The sequence below is a fragment of the Trachymyrmex cornetzi genome, unplaced genomic scaffold (assembly GCF_001594075.2).
Source record: "Trachymyrmex cornetzi isolate Tcor2-1 unplaced genomic scaffold, Tcor1.1 scaffold647, whole genome shotgun sequence".
In the NCBI taxonomy this organism is placed as follows: Eukaryota; Metazoa; Arthropoda; class Insecta; order Hymenoptera; family Formicidae; genus Trachymyrmex; species Trachymyrmex cornetzi.
In genome coordinates, this window is record NW_017299967.1 from 108954 (window position 1) to 135345 (window position 26392).

Below are 26392 nucleotides of genomic sequence, written 5' to 3' on the forward strand. Positions count from 1 at the left end.
CCCCCCCCCCCCGCCCTCCTCTCTCTTCACCCTTCCGTCTTCCTCTCCAGTCTTATCCTTCGCCCTGCAATTTCTTCTTGCGCGATGTATGCGTGCGACTTTTAAAGCGCCCGAAGAGTGTCACTTGGACGGCAGCTGGTTGGGTTATCTATGTGCGAAGAGTCTACGCGACCTGAAGATGTGTCGTCATTTCCTGCCACTGACTGAACGACCACCAACCGACCACCGACTCGTCGATTGGCTTCGGAGTTCGGAGCACGATGGTAAACACGTAGTTTGCGCCATCCTGTATGTGACACCCGATAGTCACACTGTACCACACGCGTCTCGCAAAAACGGAGACTACTTATATGGAATATACAGTAAAGATACAAGAGTTTCAAAGTTATTTTTTTAATAAAAAATAAATATTTCGGATTTCTAATACTTTTTTCAGTAGTGGATAACTTTTGAACTAAGGGTGAGCACACACACAAATTCCGACGGGGCATTCGTGAGCAAACGAATGTAAAAAAAAATATTTAATTTTTTAATAATTTAAATTTCGTATAACTTTTGAACTAAGGGTGAGCAAACGAAAATTTCGACGGAGCATTTGTGAGCAAACGATGAGCAAACGAATATAAAAAAAATATTCGATTTTTTAATATTGGGGGGCTAGCGTGAAGTTGGCCTCCCAAAATTTAAATTTTGTATAACTTTTGAACTAAGGGTGAGCAAACGAAAATTCCGACGGAGCAATCGTGAGCAAACGATGAGCAAACGAATGCAAAAAGAAAATATTCGATTTTTTAATATTGGGGGGCCAGCTTCACACGGGTTTATATTTGGCGAGTTTTATTAGACTAAATAAATAGATATAATATTATTATATGTATATACATAAATAGAGCTCGTTATTTTCAAGAGCGGAAATAAAATGATCAGTCACGCAAGTTGGCTTAGTGTCATCCTTTATTGCCGATAATAAAGTGTAGGCAAAGTGAGGGACTTTATTCCTGGTACAATAGGAAAGAAAGGCGAAGGTCATTCAGTAAAACGTTATTTCTTGCACTTTGTCCAAGAAGCTTTTTTCTTTCCACGTACTGCGCGTGATTATTTGTCATTCTGGGATTTTTGTTCTCAATTTTTTTGTAAACAATTTTATTATGACAAACAAAAACTGAAGAGATAATATGATGATAAACTTACTATTTCTTTTTTTTCACTCTATGAAATAATTGAAAAATATCTATATATAAGGGAAAGTTATCGAATGGTATCACTTAAGCTATTTTTATATTATTATATTTTTTATTATTATATTTTAATGAACATTGGAAATTATAGCTTAGTGTTTCGAATACTTATTAATTATTATACATTTAACTTTTTACAATAACGAATTAATTTGTTATAAGGTTTTTGTAACATGCTGCATAAAGTACAATTTAGGCAACCGATCATCTATTCGTATCTATAAGTCTTCTAAATCGTATCTCCTTCAAGAGTTTTCGTTTTCGATTTGACAGATGCGTAAACGCGCCTGGCACCGTAATTTTTCAGCTTTCTTCGGCCTTCGACAATAAAATCGGAAAAAAATAATATAAATGGCAATCACAATGGCCGGCCATAATGTTGAACAGCTCCTCTCAGCGGGACAGTCCTTAGGAATTTATTTCTCGCATCCGCGCGCCATTTCGCAGACTCCGGTCGTAACTTCTGACCTTCGTGGTGCTTACGTTAGGGAACGCGTTGAGTCAGAGTATGGTCGTTTTTAATTCTTTTAGGTTCGGCAAAGTTGAAGGACTCGCATTTTAAAAAGAGGGTTTGGTTGCCATCAACCTCGACGGAATAATGAAAAGTAACGTTGGGTGTGAAATGTTCATTTTCATTTAAAATGCTATTTGTTTTGTTTTGGAAATTCAAAGAAGCTATATAATAAATAAATAATTTTTAATTAAAAAAATTATAAACATTTTTTATTACGCCATAGAAGCCAAAACTTAGAAATTTCGTTGAACATTGTTAAATCTCTAAAGTAACAGTATTGTAATCCAATTTTCTTGAGTCAAAATAATATTTTGTTATTTTTAACTTTCATGTCAAAACATAAATTAATCCATTTCTGTGGACAGTTTCGAAATAAATAACGTCCATATTATTTGTGCGCTTACAAAGGATCTATTACAACTGTTGAGAATCGATTCAATTCTCCTGTTGAAAGATACCTATATTTTTTTATCAACCGAATTAAAAATTTAAGGGGTGAAATAATTCTTCAAAGTTAATGCTTATGTTTAATTCCAATAATTATCAACGGAATAGTGAGCTATATAAGAAAATATTTTAGACAAAATTTTTAATAGTTTTTATATAGTACTTTGTAACTATGATTTAGATTTTTTTCAAAAATTTAAAAAAATATGTTGAAAGTATTCCTATCCCCATTAAATTTTGAGGGGTTGTTTCACCCTTTAAATCTCAAATTGAACCCGTATAAAGAAATATGTATCTTAAAAAAATTTTTATGTTTAACAATATATTTCAAGGAGAATCGTATCAGTTCTGGACAGTTGTGATTTCCTTGTTAATAAATAATAAATTAAATTTAAGTCAAATTGAACACATTTCTTGAATTAAATTATTTAACTCCATTGTTTTAGTTAAATTAACATATTAACAATGAGTAAAAGCAGTGGTAATCTATAGAAATGATTAAAAATAATTCAAATTAGGTGTAATTTGACATTATGAATTTAACAGTGAAACGAGCGATTAATGTATCAAGAACTCACAATCTCTTTTTTAATTTACCATTTGGATTATTCCAAACGTAAAGTGCTCTTGTAGGCTATGTTTATCGCTTTCTTACGGTCGAGTTTTCTTGAGTCACCTCTCAAAGAAAACTTGCAGGATGCCTCCTTGGCCGTTCTCGGCCTTTGGGCCAGATGGATTGAGGCTGTTTCTCTTATCGCGGTTTTGTGAAAATCATCCCGGAAGCCGCACTCGTGCCTCCAATCTATACCTCAGAATCCGGGAAGCTGTCGATAGGGAAACCCGTTAAGTCAGTCGGCCGCGAAATCAAAGTCTTCCGCAAAACGAATACGTTCGACCGAGGGAAAGCGCTCTTCTCTCGTTCCAAGTTCCAAGTATTTTCCGATTCATTATATTTCTTTTAACTTTGGAGAACTTTCATGTTATTTATTATTATACTTATCATATACTGTCTTCTTTTCTTTTCGTTTTTAAGCAAATATTTAGTTAATTTACTTATATTATTTCCAATACATTTATTACTAAAATGGTTTCAGTTAGTCGTAATTTTTCGAAATTGAAGTTTAAACGAAATTTGTAGTTGTTCGTAAAAGTGTAAAAAAAATATATATTTTATATATTGTATATTTTATATAGATATATAAAGACATTATATAAATGTTATAGTTCAGATGTTTACAAATGTTTTAAAATGCCATCAGTACGGCTTTCTGATTCATGACATATTAAAACTGTACTTAAGACAATCTTAAATATAAACTCTAACTTTAAACACCTGCCAATGTTTATCCTTATTTTTTTCCTTAATAGTAATTTATTTTTCATACTCAATTTTGTTTCCAAATTGATTATGGAGAAAAATAAAAATAATAAACATTTATATCATTGTAATATTGTTGACTGCGAATTTGAAGAGAACTAAAAAGCCGAAAAGAATCGAAATAGCAAACCGAACTCGTGCACGAAGAGAGAAAAGCCAGAAAGGTAACGGAAGAATATTTTGGAGTAATGTCAGGATATATCCAAGGAGATCTTGTGAAAAGGCATAGAGCGACAGGTCGATTCAGTACGAGGCCACACGTATAGATTGCGAAAAGTTCTTTATTCACTTCGCAACGGAAATACATGAGGAAAACGCCAGGATGCGTCCAATATGAATGGATGCTAAACTCAAACTCTTTTACGAGCAACTATAAATTTTGTCAAAATTTTTTCAAAAGAAAAATACTAAACGTTTTAAGAAATTTTCAAGAAATTATGATTAGCTCAAAACGTTTTAATGATATTATAAGATATAAGGTAATAATATAAGAAAAACTTTGAACTCTCTCAATACTTGCGATGATCGAAAATTTGCCACAATGCGTCGGGGCGACGATGTCTAAAATTTTCGACACGCGGAGCGCCTTTTAAAATTAGACAAGCCTCCCACGAAGTCGGTACCACGATGTGAATGTGCTCTTAACATCACGAGTCTTCGCTATTAATAAAGCAATTATAAGGGCTACGACCGCTATCGTCGTTACCCAGTTACGAGTCCGTTTGCTCATAAAATTTAGACGCGTCACAGAGAATTTAAGTGGCACTGCAAAACTTTCTGCGCCATCAGAAATTCATTAAATGTTTGTCTAAATAATTGTATTTTGTTGCGAATTTTGTTATTCGTGTCATTTTTTGATAATAATAATAAAATATTTTCTTCAAACACAAAGACTAATAAATAATAAGAATCTCATTAGACCATACACGTGAATACACAACCAATAGGAAATAAAGCCATAACGGTCGAAGACTGTTGGATCTTTAGCTGAAATAATTCGGTGTGAATTTATATACTATATATCAAATAATCGTATATATAATTAATCGTTCATTGGATAAAGAAGAGTCTGATTGCATTAATTGGAATTATGATTGAAAATAGGCAAAGCAAAATTTTCTTAATTCTATTGTAATTCTGGTTGAGATAACCAAAATTCTGATTAATATGATCGGAATCTTCTGGTTTGTTCATTTTCAATTCACTGAGAAATTTTTCTCAGTGTTTTAATATCAGCGGATCAATTATTTTTTTATCACATGGAGTCAGAAATCCTCCCTGAAAGAGAATAATCGGACCAAGCTTCCCCCGAGGACATGGGCGCGATTCGCGACCGGCGTCAGCTTTTTCTGTCGTTGATCTTTCGTTCCCTATCTCGTTTTTTATCAGCGCGCGTCTCGCATGCGGATCTGACTACGGTGGTTTTAGACGCCGCGGCACGCACGGCATTTCCGGCAACTCGACCCGAGGCGCAGCGTCGAATGCAGCCGCGAATGGCAGAGCGAAGAAGAACGAAAATATCGGAAAGCCGTTGTTCCTTTTGTTCGGCTGAATTCGCTATAAGGATGAGGTGAACGAATGATGACGCGCGACGCGCTGTTACGACCGTTCGTAGACACCCATGGTGATACAGACAGCGGAAGCCACGGGAAGGATCGCCCAGTGACAGGAATACTACTTTCCAAACGTTCATTAAGAATCTCACCGAAACTCACCCCTTGACTATTTCCGTTTCACTCGTTGAAATCCCCGGAAGTTCCGGACGGCATTAAAATAATGATCTATAATCTATGACTTTTCACACGATAGTGTTATTGGAATAAACGCAGGATGAATGACAGTTTTCTGACTTTAAAAAATGTTAATTGGATATACAACTTTTTCTCTGGTATTTTGATGTAGATTTATTTAATGAATTCAAGTTTATAATTTCCTAAAACTTCTTTTCAGCTCTATTTATTATAGCTATATCTCTATTTTTTTCAGCTCTATTACAGATAGATTACTTTATTAGATTCTTTTCCATATTAAACGTTTTCGCAAATGTCAAATTAATATGGAAAAATTTAAAGTTGAAAAACAAAAGAAACAATTACTTAAATTGTATACAGAATTATTGTTACATTTATGTAGTACTAATCGAATTTTTATGATGAACATCGTAAAAATTCGATTACTTATATAAAAAATTTCATTTTATCCGGAATTCGTCGCTAAAAGTGGATAAACTACACGGATAGAATTTTTTCTTAGAATTTACTCTGAAAATATGTCAATCGTGGGACAACATTATGTGGTGTATTTCGAAGAATTTTAATATAAATCTCTCTCATTCATTAATAAAACTACAATAAAGTATAAAATAAGTTTGATCAATTTTACTGAAGTGCATGGTAAAAATGTTTAAAATATATATATTGTATTGTACCACAATTACCATATTTTCAGGGTAAATTTTAAAAGAAAATTCTCTCCGTGTACGATCCAGGAGGTGCGATGCCGGATGGTTTCGTTGAAAGCATTTGACAAATAAAAGCGTTTCGATTGCTGACTGGAAGACGAACGTGAACCACGTTCTTCCGCCATACCGTCCGGTATGGCAAAACGTGGTAGATTTAAATGGCTCTCGCAGAGCGGATCTCATAAAACGTGGGGCTCGTATGAATGCCACGGACGAATGAAGTCACTAACATCGCGTCATTAACTCGTACATCACGTCGAGAATTTATGTGCGATTTACGCGAGACACGCCGTGCGGATTTGCACGCGTGCAAGCCACGTAATGGATTTTACCATTTATCGGAAGAGAGGATCACATAAAGATAGGATTCCCCCGTAATTGAGTGTGCACGGTAACGCCTTCGCACGTGCACCCGCTGCGTATTACCTCTTGTTCTCTCAACGAAAATGATCTAAGAAGGCCGCAGTGTTAATCTAAGGAAACGAATCTGAATGTCGGAGATCTAATCTGACCTTATCACGAATTAGGCACATATCTTATACAGAAAATCTAACAGAAATACTTTACCACCTTCCATAAGTTCTTATATATTCAGTTGTCCTTATCGACAACACATGAATCTTTAATTTTAATTAGATTGTTTAACTTTAATTAGATTGTCTTATGACAATTTTATCTCTAATTAATTATCGATTAGCCCATCAATCGATCGGTTAATTGCCACTGGTACTCTTGGCTAATTAACTTGCTATCCTCATTTAAATAGAAGACACAATATTAAAAAGGACAGTGATAGGAAATAACGAATTAACCCTTTGGCCTACAACCACGAGTGAGTCTGACTCGTGCTTATTGTTTATGGACCAAATTCCTTACCACGAGTCTCACTCGTGGTTGTAGGCCAAAGGGTTAATATGTTGATTATAGCGAATTTAATTTAAAATTTTTATATAAAAATTTTTGTTCACTGTGTTCCAATACGGTATTGGAACTACTTACAATAATAATAACAGCAATAATAATAATGATAACAATAATAGTTTTATTGAAGCGCAAAAGAGAAACGTTGACGAGAAATTATATGCAGATAAAATAATAGAGAGTAGGACCTCAAAATGTAAGGCATCAGCAATGATGTTGCTTACGAGCCTATAGACCTTAATACACACTTGATATAAAACTAATAACAATACATTAAAGAAAGATAGTATAAGAGAGAGTCACAATATACCTTGATAACGGAGTAATTTTCGCGTTCTTAGAATCGTGGTTTGACGGTATAGGTTAAAGCCTCTTCGTGTTCGTGCCCTTGTCTTGTTAATGCCTTGGGTCACACTCACACATACATATTATAAATATACTCAGGTACCACATATATGCATATGGCGGCTTCCCTCGGCCCTCTTGTTCTTTCTCTATCGTGCCGCCCCTTCGATCGAGAAATTATACCCAACGGGCCTACATTGAGAGTCGCCGTTGAAAATAAAAAAAAGGGACAAATGTGCACAACTTCGAAGAGAAAGAATTAGAGATGAATGAAATGAATATTTTAAAATAAGAAAGACTGATGCTCGTACAAGACTTTAGAAAAATTTAAAACTTAGCATAGAACGATTTTTATTTATTTAACGTGCTTTGCTTACTTTTGATATTTCTGTAACTATTCAGGTAAGATTCTTTTTTAGACATCGGTAAGGATATGAGACAGAAATTATTTTCTCTTTTCTTCTGAAAATTTTACTCGATATTCCCTGTTTTATAATCGCGATAGCGAACTGGTTACAACCTTCTTTTTACATGTCATACAGCAAAACTGGTAAAAACATGTGTCATGTTTCTTATAGCCGTCTTCCTTCGTCTCGATATTATTAAAGATCCATTCCCGTCTCATTAACTGACGGAGACATTTGTCATTCGATTGAAGATTTACATGACACCTATTTTTTTATGCTCCTTTATCGATCTACTTTTTCGAATCTTATGAGACATTTAAGACTAAGCTATATTCATTATTTATTTTAATTTTATCGTTATTGGGAAGTTTACAAGACATAAATATAAATCATTGACAAATATTGTGCGAAATGTGAAATTTTCATTTTTTTATAGGAAAATGATAATAATAATAATATTGGTGTCCCTATAGATGTTATATTCTATTCAATTTTAGTAGAAATAAACTGGATGCACTGCGTTTTTTTTTTATTTGTCAGTTTACGTACATAGGATACTTGGCAACAGGTGGAAAAAATTTAAGGAGTGATTCTATACATATACTCATAGATTATAAAATATTTTGAAAAGAACAACAAAATTATGGTGGATGTTTCGTTTTTAATTACAATCTAAATCTGTTTTAAGCACTTTTTACGAGAATATTTAACATTTATAATTAAGAAACGAAGCATTAATCGCAATTTTGTTATTTTTTATTTCCATCTTATTTTATCATCCAGAGAATCACATAAAATTTTCTCTTACCTGTTGCCAAACACTGTATATTATTTTTATTTTGGAATTATAAATTGTTATATATTTATAATCATTATTTTATACATATATTCATATGTATATATATTATATTTAATACATATTTATATATTAATAATCTACGTTATATTGTTTCTGTCTGGCATAAAAGCTCACTTCTGTTTGTTAAATTTCAAGAGAAATGAATGAATTATATATGAACTGATCTCGTGTTCTCGAATTACGCCGTTTTTTTTGTACCGACGGTCTTTTATTTTGTTTCCCTTCGTAGCAATTCTTTCTTGTGAACCCGAAAAATCGACGCAAACAACCAAATTTGCACGAAAGCGTGGTCGATGCCGTGGGCGTGTTCGATTTTCCACGAAAATCATTTGTCAAAATTATAGGACGAGTTTTTCTTCCCTTTTCTCTTTCTTTCTTTCGTTGGTTCATATTATGAAAAAAAGAAACTACGAAACCCGCCGCATTTGCGTGTCACATTATACGATTTCGCTGATTTCAGAAAATATATTATCCGTCGTAGAAAAAAGTCGGAGGAGACGAGCTTGGTCAATGGCTTTTGCCGGAAACTATTTCAAATTCTTCGCGGATCCACGTTTGACACTTACGAAGAGCTAATGACAGAGCGATGGATTATCTCTATTTTCTCTCTATTCTATTTTAGAATAACGCAAAATAGAATACACTTATTCTCTTGAAATATCAAAGGATGTAACCGATTAGAATATATATATCTTTTTACACACAAACTCGCATTTTTCATTTTTTTAATATTTTCCTGTGATATATAAATCACAGTAGATCAAAAAGTCGCGGTATAAAAAATACGAAATACACGAAATTAATATTGTTTGCGTCATAAGACATGATCAGATTACACAAAAAAAAAGCTTGTGCCAAGTGAATAAACATACATTGTAACGTTGACAACGGATAAACACAAAGATGCTGTAATATACATGAGACTGAGATGATCGATGCCTTATGCGCATCTCAACGATATGACAATGCATATCGTTATCCTTCGCCTTGTCTGGGACCACTGAAGGAGATTGGCCCGGAGGATTGATGTCGGTCGGCCTCCGGTGTTTCGGCTTTCGGCATTGCATCAACGTCGCGGAATTCGCACCCGACGTCGCCGCTTCACCGTTTCGTTTTCCGACCGCGAACGGCGAATCGTGTCTTATCCGCGTGATCTAATCGCGTATTCCCGGTAGCACCGCCCACACGGCCACGGCCTGGGACCGCGTTCGTATGCACACGGTTACCGAATCCGGCCGGCGCGGCGCGTAGCCCGGGCCTTTGACTTTTTCACCTCCAGACGGGATCATTGATTTCGGCGAAGGCCGCGGCGTAAAAGCGCGAACAATCCACGTGCAAGTGGGATACCACCGATATTTGCGGAACGTCCCGCACCTCTGTAGACTATTGAGTCATTTTTTTTTTATTTGCGTCATTAGCTCTCACGGACCCACGAGATTCAGACAAAGACTTTGGCTGGAATATTCGCTGGAAGATTCGTATCAGTTTGTGTATACGTTACATTGTCAGATGTCAAAGGAGTGGTGGTGAACTCAGTTCCTTGAGTTAAATAACATTTTTAATTTCCATACTGTCATGTGTGTCAAATTGTAAATCAAGCCAATTTCTATGGTTGATTTGTTTCAAAGTCTATATTAACGTATGCACTGCACCCAGATAGAAATTTAATGTATTTTTTGTGCAGTTACTGGACCGTTATATTAACTCTGTCTAATAACTGTGAAAAGTAAAACTACTCTTGGGATCTCAAGCTAGATGACGCGTTATTATTTAAAGAAAAATTTTTTTGTAAGGAAGAAGTATTTTTAAATGCCAATTTTCTCCATTTTGTTTACGTTACCGAAGTTACGCGCGCTGTCAACGATTATAAAAATGCCGAATAATCATGTCGTATCTCACATTTGACGTGAAATTATCATTAATAGTACAATTTAGTACAAAATAAGTACTAAAAATTTCAATAAGTCCGATTTGATTCTGCTGATTTGGTCCTGCTAGCTTTATAGAGCTGTGAAAAAGATAGCTGCCGAATTCGACACACAACACATACACACACACACACATCTATACCCATCTCAATGCCACCCGTGCCGGTTGTAAATTCTGTCATAAGCATGAACGCACACACGGGACACGCACGTGGATACATATGGAATGTAGCTCAGCCGCATAGTGGCTTATGTACCGTGTGGTCATCAAATAGCTGACTTTGACCATCGACTTGCGTCACCAACGGCTCTGTTCCAAGCGCCGCGGCGCGCATGAATGAAATGAAAAGAAGAGAGTCGTGTGTATGCATATTCACATGCAAGTGTGCGTCACACGCGTACGTGCGTGCGTACGTGTGTGGGCGTATGTGTAGGGCGCGAGGCTCCGGCATTTAAATGGGATTTAAAGTGAACGCATAGCCGAAACGGGTTGCGGAGGTCGCGTTTTAACCGTGAACGGCCGTGAGAACTACAATTCGGTTCTACGCCTCTAACATCAACGGCGCCGCGGCGCGCGCCTTCCCCACCGTGCTCTAGAGTTAACAAAGACTCTCCCAAACTTCTCGCACGACGATTCGTACATGTATCCAAACTGTTAACGAAAAAACAAAGAAGTGCCGACGAAAAGGAATTAAAATTTGAAGTTTACGAGAAATGCTAAAGACGTGTTATTATTTTTATTATCCATAATAAATTGATTCTCTACTAATGTAAACTTTTATAAACTCTTATTACTATAATTTTTACATTACAACTCTATGAAAGTATATTTATCTAATAAATCTATATTTAATAAATGGTTAGAAATAATTTTTTGTCATATGTTAACTTTACAGATAATATATGAAAATAAAAGTGTTTAAATTTATCAAAATAAGTCAAAATTTAAATTTAATGTAATTAATTATACTTATTTTAAGTATTAAAAGCTTATTATTACTGTTACTTTTAATTACTATTACTTTTATTCCAAATAAGTATCTACTTAATTTCTGTCTTTCAGTAATAAGTTGACCAATATTAGATTTCTATAGAAATATACTGCTAAAAATGTGTAATTAGTTTTATTATTCATAATGATAATTAACCTTTATGTCAATACCCGGAAGTTTCATGCTACGTCAATATATGCAGGATATCTGGATACATACTATGGAATTTCGCTACAGATTATAAATCCCTATTATTTCTTATCCTTCAAGACTGTTTCTAGACTTATTCTAATATATAGCCTTGTCTAATGATCGATATTCTAAATAACTCTTCCTATCCTCTTTCTACAGATTGAGCAAAAGGTCGAATCAGTAAAATATCTCGAAAACAAGACATTTGAGAAAAAAAAGTTACATACAAAAGTTGTAGAATTTTAACAAATACATTAGATATGTCGATACTTATTTAATCTTGAGGACAGGTATAAAGGAGCTCTCAAAGTCAACTTAAAAATTTTTAATGGGAACTTCTATTTTTTATTTTTCTGGTATTAAGATCTTAATGAGACTTCTTTCGGTAGATACTTTTCGAGATTTAGATTGATCAAATTCAAGTACTATCGGCATTAGCATTATCCAAGGTGTTTCGCATAGAGATAATTCGGTCTGATTTACACCTCGTGTGTATGTGTGTGTAGATATATAAATATACTAACTAAATCTCTCCTGTTTTTCAAATTTAAAGTTGTTTGAATACAAAATATATATCGGTATCCAGCTTTTTTCCCGGATTATTATATCTGACTCTACAAGGCGTGATCAATTGTAATTTATCACCCCCAAAACTTTTATTTTTTATTTTAGAAAAAATGTTTTACACAAAAGTGGATCACAAAATACATTCCTCTTGAAATCGCGTTCCACTTTTTGTCTAAAAATTTTTTTCTAAAATTAAATGTAAAAAAATTGTTGGGAGTGGTAAATATTCTTATATGTAGCCAGGTTTAATGCCACACAGTCGAAATTTTTTCCCAAATATTTTAAAAGTAAATTAATGAGTTTATATGAAATTATCCAAATATATCCAGAACTGCTTACTAATATTTAATCGGAAACCATCCAATTTTTTTAGTAAGAAATTGAAATAGATATCCCGGTATCCATACGTATATTGACATAAAGGTTAATGCGAGTCTTTCCTGATGTAGATTTTTGCAAACTCTTATATACTTCGATTTTTATCTATGAAAGTATTTTATCTAATAAATCTGTTTAATAAATAATAACGAAATATTTAAAAATTATTAAAAATTAGAAATTATTCGAAATTAAATTATTAGAAATTATTATTAAAAATTATTATTGGAGAAATTATTAGAAATTATTTTATCGTATGTTACTCTAATGTCTGAATTAATAAGACGATAATTTTTAGTATTTAACGGAATACACGTTATATTTCCCAAGACATAGTCCCACGGGCATCGAAACTTCGAACATTTTCGACATTTCAGTGCCCTGATCAGGCAAGAAACGCTTCCAAATATCGTAGCTGTTTGTCTTAGACACGATGGCGCAAAGCAAAGTCTTAGACATGCTTACACTCTCTATTCTATGTTTGCTGTTGGTGATATCTTTAAGGATGTATCATCCGTACAGTCCCTACAAAGTAAATTGAAATTGGAAATGTGTTAATATTTATACTATAAATAAACTATATATATGAAAATTGTGTAAAGAATATTATATTTTTATTTAACGCAACACATTTTTATAGTTTATTTACTTTATTTATTATTTAAAATTAAATTATTTTAAGTAATAACAAAAATTTCAGTTGTTTATATAAATATTTTAAATATTTAAGATAATTTATGCAAAGTTTTATTACGACGATGATGCAGAGATTACTTGTTTTATAAATAATAAATAAATAAATTTTGTTTATTTATAGAACAAGTAATCTGCACATTGCAATAAAATTTTACATAAATTATATTAAATACTTAAAGTACTTATATAAAAAAATTGAAATTTTTTAAATTATTTCTTAATTATATTTCCATTATAAAAGAGATAAAAACACTTCTACTTTTTTACTTAATTTTTTACTTATGTTCTAAACCGCCGCTAAATTTTTTATATTACTTTTAAGTGTGATTTAGAATAGTTCGTAATTCGTTTATAATTTTTTTCATTATTTTGGGAACATGTTTAATACATTCTTATAATCAATCGTTCGTCATCCAGTTACTTTTTAATGCGCGGTTCTAATTTTGGAAGGTCGATTATATCTTGAACTCGTGGTTCGCACAATACCGTGATACGGAAACTGCTCGATCGCTAAACATTTATTTAATTAAGAGTGTCTACAATTACATCAGCAACCACGGCAAGCCAATTTCGATTCTTTGTGTTACCACGATGCGACTGTAGCAGGTATTTTATATTCGCTTATTTAAATGTGCTCAGCTATAAATATTATCTGTTATTGATATAATTTATTATATACCATTTATCAGCATTATTTGATCATTAGTAAGGATTATTAAATGCGGGATTTAATTAATTTATACTTTACGCTCTGTAGAATATTAGTTCGGCCTTGTCTCGGGCATTGACCAAGGTCGAACACCGCGAAAATATATAGGAACAGGAAGCTAAAATTGGAAGCAACATTTTTATTATTATAAAATCTCTCGTGCCTCCATGATTACTGTGCTCGTAACAAGAACTCCGCGTTTGCGCGATTAATACAACTCTCTGATTCATATTACACGCTTTCATTTACCAATCTTTTACGGTGTATTAGATTATTAAACCGCAGAACCGGACAACCGTATTTGACATTGAATTTTATATGCAGTCGCGTGTGTGCGTTTAACTATTATTTTCGTATTTATATAATATTTTCATGCATCTCTCGGAATCACGGGCCATGTCGTAAATCCGAAAGTTATATTTATTTACTCGATTATATACAAAATAAATCACGCGATTATACAGAATGTTTCACGACTTTAGGGATAAACTTCAAGAAATGGTAAATTTCACTAAAAGCGTAGCATCCAAAAGAATCAATTTATGTTTGATTTTGTTTTTTGCGAAAAAATAAAACAAACAAAAGAGGGGAGGGGGAGGGGGACTAAAAATTTGATAAGATCTACCATTTCCTAAAATTTGTTCGTAAGGTCCTGAAACACCCTGTATATTAATGCTTTTCTTGTTATCCTCGGAGCATGGCATAGGTGTCGTTACCCGCAATCGCCTTCAACGATATTCTCTGCATCATCGATATGTTTAAACCGCTGATAAACAAGAGTACAAAGTCTACTTCGTGAATCGTATATGTCAGATTGATGTATCGCTCGCGCTTAAAACTACTCGAAAACCGGCCACATGCACGGCCGGACCTGTCAATATAATCTCGTACGTTTAGACGGCTCGAGGACACGTCACCTTCTAACGCGCTTTCGCTATTAGCAAGGTCATGTGGAAGAGGAACAATTGCAAAATTTGGATAGCTACCAAGGCCAGCGGATTTTTGTTATCTAACAGAATGGTCGGTTATTCTCAGTGTTGTTGAACCGTTAATCAATAGCAAGGACCGTCCTCGATATTGAGCCTATATATCGAGCCTACATATCAATTATTCTCTTTTTTCCTCTTTTTTTCTTAGTAGGATCGTGATCTTAACGAGAGATATGTAGTCATCGATGTGATTCCGATTCGTATCTTATCTGATCATAGAACGGTAGGTGTCCTACGAAATATCAGGACATTTTTGCGTTTCGACGTTCTACTTACGAATGTATTTCTGCTAATTTGTTTCGAATTTTTATAGGGCAAAGTAGAGGAATTGCGAACACGATGAAATAAACGCCAATGGTACTATTGCAGTATATTACTGGTGATTCACTTCTTGCATCCAATGTACCTTTAGACCCGATTGTACTAATATTACTTTGATTTCAAACGAGGCTTAAAACTCTGTGTATCTTTCCCCCCCCCCTGTCTCTCTCAACATTGAAGAGAAAAAAAGTGAGAGTTTTAAACTTTACTTACAGTCAAAATAACATTGGTACAATTGCTGGAGCTTAGTGCTGCATACAATACACGACTATGCCAGAACGCATATGACATTTAAGATAATATTTATTATTGTATAATAAAGTATAATAAGATTAAAGTCAAATAACTGTATGTGAAGAACGATTTTATTAAAATCTAAAATTTAACACTATATACAGATCTGAAAATAATTTTGTTGAACCATCAAAATAATTATCTAGAAAATTCAAGTACGATGAGCAGTGCTGCAAACAATTTTTATATTCCAGCTTGAATATCCTGTATAATTATTTTGATACTTCAACAAAATTATTTTCTGATCTTTATCTGGCTAAATTGTTAAATACTTCAGCAAAACATCGTTCTTTCCTGTATGAAGTATCTCTTGAGAAAAGATTTCTATAATTGATAAATAATCAACTTTATTTGACTTTTCCCTTGGGTGTTCGTAGTTTTCTCCACTCTTTCCTACTCATTCATGTCACGACGCTTAATCCATAACATTAAAAGAATGATTATATTTATACTGGATACGTACCGTGGCAGGTTATTGGCTGTTCTTCGCGGTTCGTTTCTCGTTACGTTCTTGGCGAGTAAAGCCGATCGTTAAAACGTTTATTTATTATAAACCCAGTTTGGATGAATCGTGAAAAAGAATCTCGCGCTGTCGTTAGATGCAATATTTAATGCCCGGAATCTCGGTAAAACAGTTACATAGAAATATTACGCGATTGAATCGAACAATTTCTTAACGGACGATTTCTATCAACGTCCATCATACTCGTCATGCTTAATTAATAAGAGAGTTCTCCTTTTCTCGAAATTTTGCAGAAGATCCTCGATAACAGACTGAACGACAGAGTCGATGGCATGATGGAGGTTGGTTTGGTGCAGGAACTACTTGACTTTCATCGCAGCTACAATGAGCAGCGAATTAAATCTAACACGTGAGTATACCTCTTAGCATACTGTTTCATCACATGGAATTCAATACAAGTTCAAGGATTTAATACAAGTTCAATTTTCATCGTATATAGATAATACTCAAATTAAGGTTAAAATAATAATGAGTAAAATTAGATCGATATACTACAAGAGAAAAAGTAAGTTTAAATCCTCGAACCCCCGCCGACAGTAGTTCTGACTTCCTAATGATGTCATTTTATTCATTCGATGGCTCATCATCAAAGCTGTCCAATACGACAAATGTCATTGCTATGTTTAGAAAGTATTCGTATATTATTGAAAAGGTATGTGGCATATCCTAGATATTAAATGATCGACATGGGCACAGCCTACAGTACGAACACCATTCTTACACATGTGAAGTCATATTCTTTAATAGCATCTTTCCCTTCACCATTGCGTCCTGCTATAATGTAGACATAGTATACTAGATTGATTATTATATGATGTTTCAGGACAAAATTCCAACAATTAATAATTTTTACACAGGTTAAAATATTCGAACTCCACTTAAACGTGTCGACTCGATAATTTTGGGCATTTTTGATAATAGTTCTGACATGCTCGAGTTCTATACGAATAAATTATTATCAAAGGTTGTTCCGCCTTATAAATATTTTTTAAACAATTTTAAGTATAGCTATCAGCACTTGGCGGAAATGTGTCGTACCGGTTAATTTCAGCACTTCTGGCGGTAGTTCTGAGTTGTTCCGATCGAGTTTTATACGAATAAATTATTATCAAAGGTTTCGCCTTATAAACATTTTTTAAACAATTTTCATTTTGAAAACTTGGGAAAAGGGAATTTCAAAATTCATTTTCTGTGATAATCATATATATAGAACTGTAGTGAGAACTATAAATTACACGGGTATCTTTGTAATGGAAAATTCTACGATCGACGATTAAGTAACGATTATTACTAATACTGTGCTCGAAGTACATGAGTTGATGCGGGATTTTACTGATTCCAATCAGTGTCCTAATTAGCATGCTTCTTCTGAATCAACTTTGCGAATAAAAGTTTCCTTATTGCAAGCGGAGAATGTAAATGGGAATACGTCAAGGATAACGAGGATCAATACACAAAGTTGTAGTGCTTATCATGATCCCTCGCAATACATAAAATCTCTCGGTGAATCTCGATACTCACGATTCTGTTTGTCTAAAGGTGTCGTTTATCTTTGAGATAATTTCAAACGTTTCTAAGGTCTTAGAGATATCGATAAAATTCATTAACAATGTTTTAAATGTTATTTTCTATCGTGATTTATGTACAGAGAATCTTTGCTCCTGTACGCAAATTTTATTATTCTATCCCGCAAATCTTAGCAATGAAGTTTTTATTAAAATAGGATTTATATAAATCATTTCTAGAATTTATATTAATTATTAAATAAAGATTTCATTATTTACTTAAACAAATTGATTATACATAAGCTAGTACTTAAATATAAATAACAAACAATAACAGAGTTTTATTAGATGAATATTATTTCTGAATTGAGTAAGAAGTCTAAAGTATTATATAAAAGTATTATATAAAAGATTTGTATAAAAGATTAGGAAGTCTGGGATATCCCGCATATTTTTCTTATGCATATGGAATGTGTATGAGTCAAATCATTAGAAATCAGCAATGCGTTACTTCTTTGTAATGCTAAATAATACAAAAAACACCCAGGTCATAATCAGTTTGCATCAATAAAGCATGAATAAGAAAAGTATTATTAATTTTAAGTAGGCATGGTACAGTGAGTTTTTTTTTACCTAGAAATTTCACTCTCAAATTTCTTGGCACATATTAATTTTTGTTGAATAAAAATTTTAACATTTGATGTTGACAAGTAATCCTGAACTTTTCTAGATTTTTTGGAAGCTTAGAATACACAGTAAAAAAATTTGGACTGGACAAAAAAGACCCAGAGTTTCTATGGAGTAAATAAAAATATGTGTGCGTATATGAAAAGTTAATATATAGATTGTAAGAAAAATATTAAATTATATTTTTTTATTTATATTATCATATTTATTAAAAATATTAAGTAAATTTAAATTGTATAGGAAAAATCACGTTATTCTGCGCCAATACACAGAGATTTTAAATTACTAAAATAAATTTTCTATTACTAATAACTCATTCAGTATACGTCTTAAAGAAAACTTATTGAAATACATCGCGATGCAAATGTAAGTAGGATACTCAATAAAAATATCGAATGAGGAAATGGCTAACAGCCTTCATGAGAAAATTAGAAAGAATTTTGATATCTTATAATCTGTTTTGAAAGTCGGCGCTGCCTTCTTCGGTGACATCGGCTCTTCCCGCTATGGTTATGCTTGAAGATCGAGAAAGTTTATTCTTTTTTATTTCCATGCATATGCGTGCACGGAAAGAATTGGTTAATAGAATATCAAAACTTTGTGCAACACATTGCTCATCATGCTTGAGATTCTTAAAAGATTATTTTGATAGATTAACAAAATTATTTGTATATAGCTAAATTTTTAGATACTTTAGCAAAATTATTCTTTCCGTGTATCGTTAAATTTACAGGTCGTGCAGATGCATTCTGTCTAGACATGTGACCCGGTGACTCGTACTACCGTTATTAGTAGATATGCTTAATGAATGGGCCTACCCTTTTCTCCTAGCCTTCCTCGCTTGCGGAAGTCGCGGACGTAATGCGACCGGATGTCGGTGCGAAAATAAAGGAAGTAGCCAACCGCGAGGAAAAGCACGGGCGCGCGATTATGTGTGCGCAGCGTCGGACCGAAAATTAATCACCATCTAATGAGCTGCCGCCTTCCTTTCCCCTAGTCCCTTCTGCCTCGTAGGAAAGAAAGACGGTGGTTAAATGACTGAGACGCGGTTTCCCGTGAGCCGGACTCGACTCCCGGGTTTTCAGCGTCTCGGAAACTCGATAACATAGAATAACATAGAACGCTAATTACTCAACGAATCGTGGTAATTGAAAGGCGCAATTAGCGACGTGACTGATGTTAGGGCGCGCATACTTCTCGTGTATAAATGCGTGACTAACTCAAAGGTAAATACACGCGATCGAACTCGACTCGGGCTAATGTGTTTGGCGGAAAAATTAAGTTTGGTTCACGTGGGACGAGCAAGAGGGATTTGAGAATGTCAAAATTAAACATTCGCGTTTCTGAAATGGGCAGTTCATGCAACTTGATTCAAATTAATCACAAGGTGACGGATATATTCGGAATACGGAAAACGGAATTATCGGATTGCAGAAATAGGCGATGTGAGTGATAAAGCGTAGACAATGATACAACATGATTCAACGAATATTTTTGGACCCAAACAAGACACTTTATTAAGCGGAAGAGAAAAAGAGAGAATGTATAGATATAAATAAATACAAAAATAATAATTTATTAAGAAAAAATTTTTTTAAAGCGCCATTTTTATCCATTTCACCCCAATTTACTTAAAATCCTAACTACTATTCAAATTATGTCAAGAGTATCATGTTTAACGTGAAAAAAATCTTTGGAATATGTATAACTATAGTACTTTGGAGAGAAAAAGTGATTTATTGTTGAAACTGTGTAATAGAAGCGGCGATTGTAAATTATTTTATTACAGATGAAGTATTGATCAGATGTGATAGGTAGTAAATCAAAGGGAAAGTATAACGGACGGTAGGGAGCGCAGAGGAAATATCGCGCGCCTCGATTACGGACAGCTCTGAGAGGTGCTGCGAAGAAAGTGCGGTCTGGAAGCTAATTATTTTATCGCGATCTTTCGTAGCAATGTGCGCCACGGGTGATAAATAATAGCGTGGCAGAAGTTCAGTCATGGAAGAAAAGCGACAAACTTCCTTGACCGCAAGCCAGAAGTTGGTAAGAAATCGCGATCGGAAAAGGCATTAGTTAACTTCGAATTTACGTGTGACTATTCCTCGGAACGCGCCAATAGTTGCGCGGTATTCTTATGGTCCAGCGGTTTGGAAACAAAATTGTTTACACAGGCGTTTGTATAATACAAATAAATAAACGCTGTTAACTATTACGTTCATAATGTCAAATTAAATTCAATTTAAGCGATTCTTAATTATTTCTATAGAACGCTACTGCTTTTATTCAATATACAGTTAGCTTAATTAAAACAATAGGATTAAACAATTTAATTCAAGAAATGTATTAAAGGGCTCCGCACTAATTATATGGAAAACTGGATTGCGGGGTTCTTTGATTCTCTCTGTCTCTCTCAAATTTAATTTACTATAATAAATTCATACGATATTATGAACATTTGCTTTGAAACTAAATGATTCAACCACAGAAATGGATTTACATTTGATACACATGGAAGTTAAAAATAACAAAATGTCATTTAACTCAAGGGATTGCATTACCATTTCTCTGTGGATATCTAACAGTGTAGTATGATACATGAATGGTAGAATAGGATACAGAATACAGACTAGAAACGAGATATTTCTCTGATCGTACCTGGACCAACCGAAAGACATAAATTTTCAGAGAGGAAGAGATTTGTGATTTTTAGTATAATTATTTAATCTTGCTTGCATACTTGATGCATAAACGGAACCTGACGTTGTCTTTTCCCAGAAAGGAATTGGAAGTAAGGCGTATATTACGCGATAGTATAACGTTACCACTTTGCGCATCGTGTCACATTATACACATAGTGCACATTTTTTCCCGACGTATATCACGCATTTATTTGTTGCTTATGATACATACCTATATCCTATCTATATAGAAGTTAAATCTTTCACATCCTGTTCTCTTTATAGCGTTTTTGTATCGAGAAGAAATAATGACATTGAAGTAATAAAAGAGAAAGTTCGTTCAAAGTGATAATTCAGTTAGATTGCTATCGATTGCCAATTTAATTATAGCAATGTGATTGTTACTCAACAACATCGGAAAGCTTCTTGTTCATGCTTTATCCATGCAGCAACATTAATTAATATTACAAAAAAGTATTAATACTACGGAACGTTGTACATTTTACGTATATATATATATATATATACTCGTTAAGTTTTATTATTTAAAGAAGTAATTTAAAGTTGCTCGCACGCAAGCAAAGCAACACATTAAATCACGGAACTCTGCAGTCGGTCGCAGGCCGCGATCTTTGGTTTATTTGCCGTATCTCACGCCGCGAGAGAGTGAGAGAGAGAGAGAGAGAAAAATATATATCTGACCAGCGTATTTACGTGTCATCACATTCCTCAAAAATCTGATGGCCATCGCGAAATATTTTGCTTATCGTTCTCGCGAGGAGAATCAAAAGGAACCCATTATTATTTGCACGCGATAATATCCGCGAAAAGTTTGTCGATCGAGTGATGTTGATTGATCGTTCTTAATTCGTTTCTCACCTCAGAATTTCGAAAATGTAACAGACGAGGTTAATTTGTAAGTGGCCTAGTTCTGTGTTTGAAGTGTGAATTTAGATAGAGTATAGATTGAAAATTTATTTCCGACCTATTTATACCTACATTTTAACAAGATTCATGAAAGTTATGTAATTAAATTCGAGAATCAAATTTTAATTTCGGCTTTAATTTATGCAAAGATAATCTTCCTAGAAAAACATTCGCAATAATATAATGCTACAAAGGCCGGGAGATGATTGCACATTTTTTTTTATTCTCACGTCAAATTATTCCTTCTTTTGCGTAATTCTTTTATGGTGCTCTTCCAAATGCTCACACTACTTTCGAAATAAACCAACAATCGATGATCGTGACTTTATTGTCGGCCATTTCTACCGGAAAGACGACAGCTTTACGGCGATTCGGTGCTCTCTTCGTTCACCGAGATCTTTGCTATTGTGATAGCAGGGAAAGTCGTGTAATGTAAATAGAGAGGCATCGGTCACGTTCGCGTTTATTGCCGGACCACGTTCTCTTGTATCTCATTCCGCATACACGCGGACGAGCCTCGAGCTGCCTTCAATTTGCAAATTGTGAAATAACACCACATCTGCGCAGGTAGAATTGTAATGAACAAAAAATATACAAAAAAAATATGTTGTATTCAGGACTCGGTTGTATTTAAAATAAAGTTATATTTAAAATATATATTTTAAGTAAAATAATAAAAGAGTTATTTATTATTTTAAATAACTTCTTCTGATCTATTTCTTATTTGATATTTTAAAGTTTTTGGAACATATTTTATATTTTTTTATTTTAAATAAGCCATATCAGTTTTTTATTAGTTCCTACGATTTTATATTTTAAATAAATTTCTGGAACTTTAATATTTTATATTTTAATAAATTGTATCAGTCATTTTATCGAGTCCTGATTGTATTAAGAGTAATCAACCAACAGTAGTATAATTGAAAATAATTTTGTTAATTCATTGACAGCATTAATGAAAAAATAACATTTGTTAAAATAAGATCATGCGTATTTGTTTTATTAATATTATACAGAAAGAATGTTTCACTGAAGTATTTAAAAATTTAACTACAGATACACAGATCTGAAAACAATTTTGTTGAGTCATCAAAATAATTATGTAAGAAACTCAAGCATAATGAACAATGCTGCAAAAATTTTGATATTTTAGTTTGAAATTTCTACATAATTATTTTGATAATCCAACAAAATTATTTTCAGATCCGTATCTACAACTTTTAGATATTTCAGCAAAATCGTTCTTTCTGCGTGTCATTGAATTAACACGATTATTTTCAATTAGACTATTCAATTAAACTATCGGTTAATGCTCTCAATATAACACATTATCTTTTTCTATATAGCGAAGTAAATGGATAACCATGTTAGAATGACCACCGCAACGCAGCGGAAGGGATTGCCCTTTTTGGTGCGGTAGAATTAATTAGATGATTAATTGATATCGTCACGTGTGTATTTGACAGCAAATGCCCTTATCGCTACTCCGTAAACCGCAGTGATATAAAGCCGTAGAACACATTAAACCTAATTACGAATATGCATTATACTGCGAAACAAAACACACTTTGTATGCCACCTGCGGTCGAGTTAAAAATAAGACCTTTGTTTCAGTCATTTATTTTGCGCGCTTACGTTTGGCTATTTATTTCAAAGCCTATCACGCGAGACGTGTCATTTTCCTTTTTGTTTTGACCGTTAATAAAGTTGGCCGCGTACTATCCTAACCGGTATGACCGGGAGGAATCGTGCGAGACGAGCATCGGAACGAATCACTTCGCGATCCTTTCCCGCTGGAAGGCGCGGTCGGTTGCGTTCGCCGCATCGCGTGCGATGTTCCTCTTATCGGGTCCTCTTATTGCAGGCGAAGTCGATATAGATACCGAACTGAAGGATAGGATAGCATAGCTGGGTTCAATCACTTATCAGTCACAGCTGCGAGCTTATTTCCTTGTCCATCTTGTCACACCTGTACGATCTCATCGTCTCGCGCGATGTCCCTTCGCGTCCGTCCGCTTTGCGACTCGATACCGCTCAATTTTCTCAACTGGCGGGTAAATTCTTATCGGGACCGTATATTCATAACGTCCTAAGGTTAATGAGAAGTAACGAACGTTGGTCTTTAAAATATGACACATATTTCATAATGTATGAGAAACAGCTAATGGCTCATTTTATATTGTGCAGAAAGAAATTAATTTCTGATGCATTCACATACGTTACACACCCATTAATTCTCTTTTCTTTCTCGTACATAAACAATGTAAGATTACACGCCGGAAGAATATCGCGGTGGTAGCTTTACTTTTTATCATTTAATTGTGCAATATTATATTTATAGATATGGAATATCGATATATTGTAACGCAATAACAGAAATATCTTCACGATAAAGCAATTGGCACAATTTCGTTAAGTATTCGAGACAAGAACCTTATCGCACCTTATCATGTACATTCTAGTTACATGTATATATTTAGTTTAGAAATATCATTAATGATAAGTGAAGTAAGATTACATAGGAAATAGATAAATCCTCAATGTGTAACAAGGTGTATAATTAATTGATTTCTAATTCCTTTTTCAACTTTTAATATTAATTTACTCTTACGCCCTTTGCGACAACCGATTATTGATCGTTTAAATCGAAACATAAAAATCGTAACTCAAATGTGACAATATATTGATATTGTATATGCAATTAATGGAAACTCAGGTATATTTTGGGTGGCCGGTCAATCGTCAAAGATTCACTGATAAGCGCGATTTATCATGAAATTGTCGGGTATTCTATATACTCAACAACAAGCTTTCTCGTTAATAGGTATTAGTCATAATTAGTTAAAGTTATACATTATAGTTATACTCGTAGTTTTCTCGTTCTGGGAAATATTTATTCTGTTTATTCCATTTTTTGATACTTTATCGATACAAAAATAATAATTTTAAAAGCTATTCGTAGTTGTTGGATTATTCAGAGAGATGTGTCTATCTCCGCTAGATATTCGATAAATGGCAGGTAATAATTACAGTTGAGTTTGTCATCTACATAAATGAAAATTAAATGTTTCTCGCGTGTATTATAGATTCGTCTGTTAATTACAACTCCTGACAGCATAGATAACACTTCGATAAAAATGACACGTGGATTTCTCGTTATGTATTCGATGACTATAGATTATTATTCACTGGTAATTCATATGATGTGTGCATACATTGAGAAATGATTTTGTTATAGGAACAAATCAAGGGAAAACAAATGTGATATTTGTTTAAAAAAAACGATTGATTTGTTATGATTGCAAATTAATTCGTCAATATAATAAATAATAAATAGTATCGCTAGCAAATAAGAGGGTCATACATATATATATATAAAAGTCGTAGACGATTGCAGGGATTCAAATCGTAAGAAATTAAAATTGTAGCCCGTGTGAAGTTGGCTCCCCATTTTGAAAAAATCGATATTTTATACACAGTTTCGTTTGAACCCACAATAGCTCTACAGTTCTTGCTAAGTTGTAACAATAGTTCCGCTAATTTAGCTAAAAAAAATTTTATAAATGGGGTGCCAACTTCGCGTGGCACCTCAAGTATCGCAAAAATTACTTTTTATCACGAAATTCTAAAGTTCTCGAAGAATTCTACAGTTCCTGATAGGTTTCAGCGACAGTTCCGGCCTCTAAGTATTTTTAAACAAATTTTTAAAGTGACAGCCAGCATCCCACCGCAAGAATAAAGTAACGATCAGTTATCGCCGACTTTTTGCTATTTTACTTACTATTCTAGTAAATTGATAAATACAAAATTAAATGTCTTGCGATATACGCAAAATGTATGTTAACATTATTAATTTCTTTAAAAAAGATGATTTTTTTAAGGATTGTAAAATGAAAATAATAAAAATGAATATATTCTTTTTACATATATTATTGGATTATTCAATTTTCTGTTAAATTGAAAAATAGTTTTTCTCTTTTTTTTGGAAGACTTAATTTGTTTAATCGTATCACTTTTTTAAAGTAAAAGAAGCGATACATTGCGGAATATGAAAAAAAATGTATATTACAGAAAATAAGTAATTCTTCGGGAAATAATGTGCATAATGGAAAATTTTGATTAAACTAATGTTCGATTGGCTGTAATCGATGTTTTTAATTTTTTGATTGAATTTCCCAATTAAAAATCTATCGGTGAAAGTGTATTGACAGATTTTTATAGTATCGCTGACTTTCATCTACTCGTTTATGCCTATATGTTAAACGATTTTTGTAAAAGGTTTCGGTTTATTTTTTTATTTATTATATGGTTCATTTTTGTTCACAACACATTATCATTTGCATTCAACCGTTTTGGTTGCGATAAATGTTGAATATGCAGAAAGGTGCGCACAGGAGAAAAGATAACATGCTACTGTGTTGCGAAGACTATAA

The 26392-nt window shown here is 33.5% G+C and overlaps 1 protein-coding gene across 1 annotated transcript in view; it reads left to right on the plus strand.

Annotated features, from left to right (window-relative positions):
• Positions 1-26392, plus strand: part of LOC108767103 (tRNA dimethylallyltransferase, mitochondrial) — a 102497-nt gene that overhangs the window by 70922 nt on the left and 5183 nt on the right. Inside the window, exon 5 of the mRNA XM_018516799.1 lies at positions 16393-16508. Within this exon, the coding sequence (XP_018372301.1) occupies positions 16393-16508 (116 nt within the window). The remainder of the gene's footprint in view (positions 1-16392; positions 16509-26392) is intronic.